The sequence below is a fragment of the Scyliorhinus torazame genome, chromosome 3 (assembly GCF_047496885.1).
Source record: "Scyliorhinus torazame isolate Kashiwa2021f chromosome 3, sScyTor2.1, whole genome shotgun sequence".
NCBI classification, from domain to species: domain Eukaryota; kingdom Metazoa; phylum Chordata; class Chondrichthyes; order Carcharhiniformes; family Scyliorhinidae; genus Scyliorhinus; species Scyliorhinus torazame.
In genome coordinates, this window is record NC_092709.1 from 233,909,043 (window position 1) to 233,917,846 (window position 8,804).

Consider the following 8,804-nt stretch of genomic DNA (forward strand, 5'->3'; position numbering starts at 1 on the left):
CGCTCTGGCGATGTGAGATGACCTGTGGCTGCGGGAGCCGCTCGGAGAGGAGGGGGAAGCTGCAGCAGCAGAGCGGGCTGCAGAGGACCAGGCTGCAGAGGACCGGGCTGCAGAGGGGCAGGTTACGGCCGCAAAAGCTGGAGGGTCAGCCGCCCAACAGGCTGAGGAGGAGGAGGTGCCAAGGAGGCGCCGCATGAGGCCTCAGGTGTACCAGCGCCGCATAACATTCGAGGACCTGCCGGACCGGGCATGCCATCGGAGATTCCGGATGAGCAGACAGTGCTACACACCTGCCAAATGATGACACACCTGGCATTACGGGGGTATGGGGGAGGACATCTGCTTCTGGTGTCCGTCATGGTGACGGTCGCCCTGAACGTCTACGCGAAGGGGTCCTTCCAGTCGCCGAGTGGGGACCGTCCGGAATCTCACAGACCTCGGTGCACCCACGCCGTCACGGAGGCCCTATATGCCCAATACATCCATTTCGATTTGGACCACGCCTACCAGGATGCCTGGGCAGCAGGGTTCACCGCATCGCTGGGATGCCCCGGGTCCAGGGGGTAATCGACAAGATGCATTTCACCCTACGAGCACCTGCAGATAACAGGCCGCTGTACACAAACCGTAAGGGGTACAAGTCAATGAACTCCAGGTGGTCTGCGACCATCAGCTGCGCATCGAGCACCTCTGCAGGCAGTGTGCACGCTTCCTTCATCCTGGCACACTCGATGGTCCCTGACATGTTCAAAGGGCAGCCCCCCCCCCCCCCAACCCCCTCCCCCCAACCTCCACCTCCACCCACCGCCCCCCCCCCCCCGGCTGAAGGGTTGCATCCTGGGTGACAGGGGTTACCTGCTGTGGCCATGACTGATGATACCTATCCGGAGGCCACAGACCGACGCGGACACCCACTACAACGGCACCCATACGCCGACCAGCAGTGTGATCGAGCGATGGTTCGGCCTACCTGAAGATGTGGTTCAGGTGCCTGGACCGCTCTGGAGGAGCCCTCCAGTACAGGGACAGGAGGGTCTCCCACATCGTGGTAGCCTACTGCATCCTCCACAACATTGCGCAGCAGAGGGACGATGTGCTGCAGGAGGAGGATGAAGAGGAAAGGCAGGTCTCATCTGACGAGGAGGATGCGGGGGACGGGGGCGATGAGCAGGACATGGGCCCGGGCAGGGGCGGCTGGCCACATGATGTTATCGCCAGGGCCAGCGCGCACGAGACGTTCTGATCGGCCCCAGATTCACCGACTAGGAGGGAGAGGGTGGAGGGGGGTATGGTGCTGGCCAGGGGCACGGACACCACATCCCAGACCCACGCCCCCTCACTTCCCACCCCATCAAGCCCCCCGCTTGCACATCACTCCGTTGTATGAGGCGCTAGAGGTGGGAGCCCTGGGTTGGCAGTAACAGCGGGTCTGGTCCATGGGATGGAGGATGATGACAACCTGCTCTGCGAAGAGCTCTAGTTTGACAATGTCTGACTCATGCTCACGGTAGTACCTTCCACCTGGGTGATCTCTGTGCCTGGACTCTTAACTTTAACCTACGTGCTGTACCCGCGCCAACTTAACTGGAGTCTAAATTCTTAATCTCTCTGTGCTCATTCTATGTGTTTCCCCAGACAACACATCAGACATGGAGGCGGCCTGCTGCGTTTCTCACCTGTGACCTGAGGTGCCTTTGCTGGCTGTCCTCCAAAGGGCTGGATCTGGAAGGGCCCGGCCAATTTCAGGTGTCACAGGTGATGAGGTGCCACCCTCTTCTGCCCACTGCCCATCAGATGCACCAGTGTCAGGTCGGGGGTTTAGAAGCTCTAGGGTGCTCCAGCACCTCCCCTGCGGTGGGCATCGGCTTGGGTCCCATCACTTCCTCCTCCCTCTACTCTTTGGGACAGAGGTGAGGCCGGAGTGAGCTCTGGAAGCTCCACCTGCATCTGACGCTGCCAGTCCTGGATTCATTCAGGATCTCGATGCCTGGAACAGGTCCCTCAGCAAGTGCGACATGTCCCCCTGCACCATGATCATGCCCCTCGGTCATATCCCTCTGTAACTGGCCTTGGTCAGCCAGACCTGACCAATGCTCTCGACACCCTCATCCGTGACCCTTTATGACTGGGTCAAGGTCTGGAGTGCCACAGCAATGTCCATGATGACCACCGGTACATGGCTGCCTGTGACTGGGCTCTCCTGTCCTCAGCCATTAATAGCAAAGTGTGCCCTAGGCCTTGGACATCTTGACCTTCTCACCCAAACCTTCCACCATGGACACCTGGGTACCATCATTGTCAACACAATCTTGCACCTGCACCGGAAGGTGTTTGGACTCCTTCAACTGCAATTGCAGGCACTAAAAATTAGCTGACAACCCCTCCTATGCCTCTCTCCAGTCCCGCGGGGTACCTGGAGGCGCTTATAGCATCCTGTGAACGTCGGCCCTGGCACACACATTGTGCAGCCTCCCATGCCTCCCCAGGCCCCATGTCCTTGCCCTCCCGCGCACCCTCTTCGTCGGCCAAGGTCTGGCGTTCATCTCCCGCCTCTAGCATGTCACCCCTCTGCTGCGCGATGTTGTGGAGGATGCAACAGGCCACCAAGAAATGGGAGACCCTCCTAGCGCTATACTGGAGGTCCCCTCCAAAACAGTCCAGGCACCTGAACCGCATCGTCAAGATGCGGAAGTGTCGCTCCATAACACCTCTGGCCACTGCATGGACATCGTTGTAGCGGGTCTCCGCGTCGGTCTGTGGCCTCCAGATAGGTATCATCAGCCATGGCTGCAGTGGATAACCCCTATCGCCAAGGAGCCAACCCCTCAGCCAGGGGGGCACCTCAAAGATGTCAGGATGAAGGCGTCATGCACGCTACCCGGCTATCGGGCGCAGACATGCATGATGCGCATCTCATGGTCACACGCCAGCTGCACGTTCATCAAGTGGAACTCCCTTCAATTTGTGAAGACCGGCCTGTCACCTATAGGTGCTCCTAGGAGGACATGTATCCCATCGATCACCACCTGGACTCAGGGCACCTCGGCGATGGCGGCAATCCCTGCTGTTCGGGCATCCTAGTGGGCTCGGTCCACATTGAATTTGATACATTGTGCCAACTGGGCATATAGAGCCTCTGTGACGGCACACTTGCACCTGTGCACCGAGTTCTGTGAGATCCCTGACAGGTCCCCAATCGCCGTCTGGCGCAAAAGTTCACAGCGACCATCACCTTGATGGCCACCGGGAGCGGGTGTTCTCTTCCATACACCTGTGGTATCAGGAGCGCCATGATCAGGCAGATACTTCACACCGTCCCCCTGCTTAGTCAGAGTCTTCGACGGCATCCCCAGTCCGGCAGGTCCTCGAATGACAGGCTCTGCCAGTACATATGAGGCCCCATGCGGTTCCTCCTTTGCACCACCTCCTCCCCAGGCCTGTTGGGCGACTGGCTCTCCATCCTCACCAGCTGCCTCCTGTTCCTCTGGAGCAGGCTCCGCTGCTACACGATCCTCCACGAGCAGCACCAGCTTGTACAGCCTCCGTGAATTCCCCAGGGCTGCGGCGACTGGGATGAAGGCCACCATTCCTGGTTGAACTCCAAAGTCCATTGTCTGCAGGGAGTGACAGGCAGACATTTTAGCACGGTGCACACCCCCATGCCCAACAACGTCCATCAGGCTACACGGTGGCCCTGGTCCACATTGCAGACCCTGTCCTTGTATGCCCCCGTCCCCACAGCCACCCCGGCCGTTCCCCCTGACACTCTGCAGACCGCATCCCTGGTCCCGTCAGTGCCCGGCAGCCTCTTGCCATTGCTGCCAGGGGTACCGATGGCTGACACTACCCATGCCAGCGGCATGCTCTGCAGCCCTCATCTGGCACCCTCCTGCAGTTGCCCTTGGGTGGGCCGCATATTGCCCCGCCGGCGAGTGGAGGCCGGTTGGGGAGGGGGCATTAGTGGGGTGGTGGGGTCTGGGGGGCAATGAGTGCATCCATACAGCTGGTGTCACTCTGCACGACCTTCGCCAAGGTGGGCGGTCAGTGGGGTGCGTAGCAAGCTGGCTACCTTGCAGACCATAGCAATGGCGGTCCGTGCCTGGACACCCCTGTTCACCCCACGGCCCATCCCTCATTGCCCCCCCCCCCCAAGGCTTGGTGAGGCCCCCCGCCGCCAGCCCTGCCAACATCCCCCCGGCAGTGGCGCAGCATCGCAAAGGCTCCGGAGAATACCGGGTCATGCAAACGGCCTTTACTGTACGCTTGGATGCATTGACGTCGCTGTCGAGGTGCCAGAGCAATGAAAATTGGAGTGCCACAACTTTTGCTTCACGACCAATTCTCCACCCGATCGCCTTTCCCAATTTCAGTGTCAGCCCACAGAGAATCCTGCCCATTGTGTTTAGATTTAGGTGAACAGGTCATGGGATCTGAGTAGGATAAAGATGGGAGGAGCCAGGTATGTCTATAGTTTTGCGGTTTGATATAGGTTGGGAGTCTGCTAAGAGTTTTAAGTGAACGGCAACTTTTGCCAAACATTGTCAGGTTAAGCAGCAGTCTGGCACAGACAGAAGAAACTGCCAGCTTTTTCCCTGAAAGGGTCTTACTCTCTCTCTCTCTCTTCAAGCAGTCTTTTCAAGAATTCTCCATACAAGTGTACAGCAAGTAACCCTGCATTCATTAACTTTATTTATATGTGGATTTTGACCTGTGATGATGGGTTTTGCATATTTGGAGGTAGAGAAAGTATCGGTTAGAGGTTAAAGGGTTTCCTTCTATTTTAAGAATTGTTTCACTGTTAATTGAAAAGCTATTTTCTGTGATGTTATGTGTTTAATCCTATGTTAAGAATAACATTTATTTTAATATATCATATACCTATTGGTCAGTGAAATCACTCCTGGTGCGAAGTATCCTTTCCTCAGTTTTAAACATTAAGAAAAGTGTTTGGGGTTCTTATCCGGTATCCTGACAAATGTTGGTATCTGGTCCGGGATCTTAACAGTCAGCAGAACCCCCGGAACAACTGCGTAAATGGGAATTCAATAAAACCTCATAAAAACTCCAGATGAACAATTATTAATTTTTTAACTTCCGTGTAAAATTTGTGGATCACTCTGGATTATTTTTCCTGCAAAGAATATCAAATAATCCACAACCTTTTTGGAGAAGATGACTATACTTTATTTATTTGTAAACTATTGTTAATTTGAGTAAAGGTAACAAATGATGCTTTTGTGCTGCTCATTACCCCACCATCGCTCCACTCTCAGGAGAAGAGGTGCCAGAAGAACAAGTTTTAAGTAACTTTGATGTTGAAAATGTCAATGGGGAAAATTTGCAGTCCTTTAATGCTGGATCTGTGCATTTGTTGGGTGGGTGGGGCTGTCATGTGAAGCTTTCCTGTGAGCGGTATTTATACATAATGCAATGAACAATCGCACAGTGATTAGACTACTTTTACCAAGACTGTTGTACCATATTACACTAAACTATGCCTTAGCACTATGTTCAAGAGTTACAGTTGCTGAAGACTGTTTTTATGGCACACCAGAAACAAAACCTGAATTTCCAGAATGTAGGAATGTCACAACATTGCTTGTTGGTATCAAGCCAGAATTCCAGATGCAGATTTCCTCTAGGTGCCACGACCTTCCAAATCTGACAGCAAGAATAGATGACTCATTTTATTATAAATGAAAAGTTAACGGAAACTCACAAGGTGAGGTAGAAATACCACACTAAAGTGAGTTATGCTGCCTGCTATGGAAGTGAATATCAGGTGTGAATATATGAAATGTTCCCTTTAAACCAGCGTTTGTTGCAGGTGCAAATGGCGACGGGGGCGCAAAATCCCACAAGGCCAGAAAGGTGAAATTCACGACATGTTGTCCCCAGCTCCACATTGCTGTAACGAGGTCCCACATGTGAAAATATTATAATCTAATTAGTGGGATGCCCGCTGTGATCCCCCCCTCACTCCCATTGCAATGTCCGAGCCTGCCAGCCTGACCTTAACACATTTGAAAAGTGGGAGCCGAGCGACCTCGCCGCCGAGTAAGATATCGGAGGTGACCACACACATTGCCACTACCCACCAGGGAGTCCATGGGGTAAGAGGGCACCGGAGAGCCATGGGGGAGCACGCTAAGGGGGTCGCGCTGCCTGGGTAGGGAGGCCGCGGGTTTGAGGGGGAAGCCACGAGGTCGGAGGGATGGAATATGTGGAATATCAAGACCATGATGTTGATCAACTGTGAGGATTTGTTCACAAGTACACAGAGGGAGACAGAGGGGTGAGGAGGGGGTGATAGACAACCAGGTATAAAGTTAGCTAGAGTCACAACAAGAACAAGGGATGATGGCTGTGATTGCTGGAGGCCAATTAGTTGGTGTGATCAACAGTCCCTCCACCACTGGCACACAGTGGCTGCAGTTGGTAATATCTCCAGGATGCACCACAACAACTCGCCAAGGCTCCTTCAACAGCACCTGGGAACCCCCTGATATTCACAATCTAGAAGGACAAGGATAGCAAAGGCATGGGAACACCATTACTTCTAAGTTGAACTCATTCTGGATTTGACATTTTGTGCCATTCCTTCATTGTAGCTGGGTCAAAACCCTGAAACTCCCTATTGAACTACGCTGTAAGTATAGTTCCCCACATGAACTACCTTTCCCGAGGACAACTAGGGATGGGCAATAAATGCTGGCCTTCCTAGTGATGCCCATATCCCAAGAATAAAAAGAAAACATCACAAGCCACTTCACGATATGTAATAAAACTAAAGAACTGAGATTGGGCCGAAGAGATATGCGGACATATGATCAAAAGCGTTATCAAAGGTAGGGGGTTGGATTCTCCATTTCAGGGACTATGTCCCCACGCTGTTGTGAAAACTGGCGTCAAAAGACCAGATTCACAGTCCTGCAGGGGGCTAGCAGGCTGCTGTCGTGGAACTCGCAGCTCCAGTTCCTGATACAGCCCCCCCCACACTTCCGGGTCGGAGGCCACGCATGCGAACGGCGGCCACCTCCAGCTGCGGCGCCGTGCTTCATGGCAGACTCAGCCCGGACCTGGACCGCCGAAACAGTGCCCCGCATCGGCCGCTCCCCCGACGCGGACCACCCGCACACATAGCCCCCAGTCCCGAATGAGGCCCCCCTGCCCGCTGATCGGCCGTCCCCCCGACTGTGGTGGTCCCAGACTTAGTCGGCAGCCGCCACGCGAGGTTTCCGAACGGCTGGACCAGATTTGAACCACACCGTCGGGAATTCGACCGGTCGGGGACGGAGAATAGCGGGGTGGGCCTCAGGCAATGAGTGGCCCGAGGCGGTGGATACTCGGCTATGTTGGGGGGGATGGAGAATAGCAGAACCGGCACCGGACCTGATTTTGTGCGGGAAAACGGATTTTCCGCCCTGACGTCAATCACAATTTCAAAGTTTATGGAGCTGGGTGGTAGAAAAGCAGCAAGAAGGCAGCACGGTGGTGCAGTGGATAGCACTGCTGCCTCACGGCGCCGAGGTCCCAGGTTCGATCCCGGCTCTGGGTCACTGTCCGTGTGGAGTTTGCACATTCTCCCCATGTTTGCGTGGGTTTCGCCCCCACAACCCAAAGATGTGCAGGCTAGGTGGATTGGCCACGCTAAATTGCCACTTAATTGGAAAAAATTAATTGAGTATTCTAAATTTAAAAAAAAAGCAGCAAGGTTTATTGAAGTGGAGGAGAGAAACCTGTGCTCAGACCACACATTGGGAGGGGATGGGGTGAAAGAAGCACATTAGGCCAGAACTGAAGTACCATCGGCTGTAGAACTGGGAGAATGAGAGTTTAACTTGAAATTTTGTTTATAAATATTAACTCTTAAGGATCTAGTGCCGCCAACCAGTTCTATCTGGAATTACTGAGTCTAGAGGTATTCATTTTTTTTTATTTATAAACAAAAAGGACGGACCGAAAGGGAGGGCATCACATCACGTTGTAAATTAAATGTCAATCACTGTTCTGCCAATGCCTCCTGCATTTCCCGCATTATGATGCGAGGTTGTGTCTCCCCCTCCATGGGACAAAATTAATTGCAAGGAAATAATTTCAATATTCTACCTATCAGTGACAGCACTCAAAATTAACTTTAAAATAACTCATGGGAAACTGCTAGGGTATGCTTTAACAGTTGTTACAGCGAAGTAAAAATTCACAGGAAAACCCGCCTATTCGACCCTCATTCGTCAAGTGTCTGGAGTTTGTACTGCAGTCAGTTGTTTAATTAGGTACTGAGCGCATCAATCATTTCACACTGGATGGAAACTTCGCCTTTGTGCTCGCTCGGTGGACAAAGTGTACTTCCTGTTGGACTTGCCAGGGAGGATGCGACTGCTTGCTCAGCCCTTACCTTCACTGCACACGATGGGTGCGAAGGACACCAGGAGCAAGAAACGCAGGCTCATGTTGTGTGGGCTCCGGTGCAGAGTGTCCTGGCGGCCAAGAGCTTGCCTCCCATCCCGCGCGCTCGCTGTGTTGGTCGCTCCCCGGGCAGTCGGCCAGCTCCGTCTGCGCGCGATCGGCCGCCCATCGCCTCCCGTCATCATCCGAGGCGGAGCTGACCCACAGACTAAAACGACTCAAGGAAGCCTGTCACTTCACAGTCTGGCCAACGGGCCACACTTCATTTCGCCTCTCAAATTGCTTTTTAATTTTTAGCGAGTGAACATTTTAGTCATGTAAATTTTGTATTAACTTAATTAAGTTTGTCCATTGCGTTATCTTTTGATTGACCTCAAGATGAGCTTCTAACCACT

General features: G+C 53.4%; 1 protein-coding gene across 1 annotated transcript in view; it reads right to left on the reverse strand.

Moving 5' to 3' along the window:
• LOC140408989 (uncharacterized) overlaps nt 1-8,581 on the reverse strand; it is a 112,661-nt gene extending 104,080 nt beyond the window's left edge. Inside the window, exon 1 of the mRNA XM_072496994.1 lies at nt 8,399-8,581. Within this exon, the coding sequence (XP_072353095.1) occupies nt 8,399-8,453 (55 nt within the window). The 5' untranslated portion in view covers nt 8,454-8,581. The remainder of the gene's footprint in view (nt 1-8,398) is intronic.
• Between the last annotated feature and the right edge of the window lie 223 nt (nt 8,582-8,804).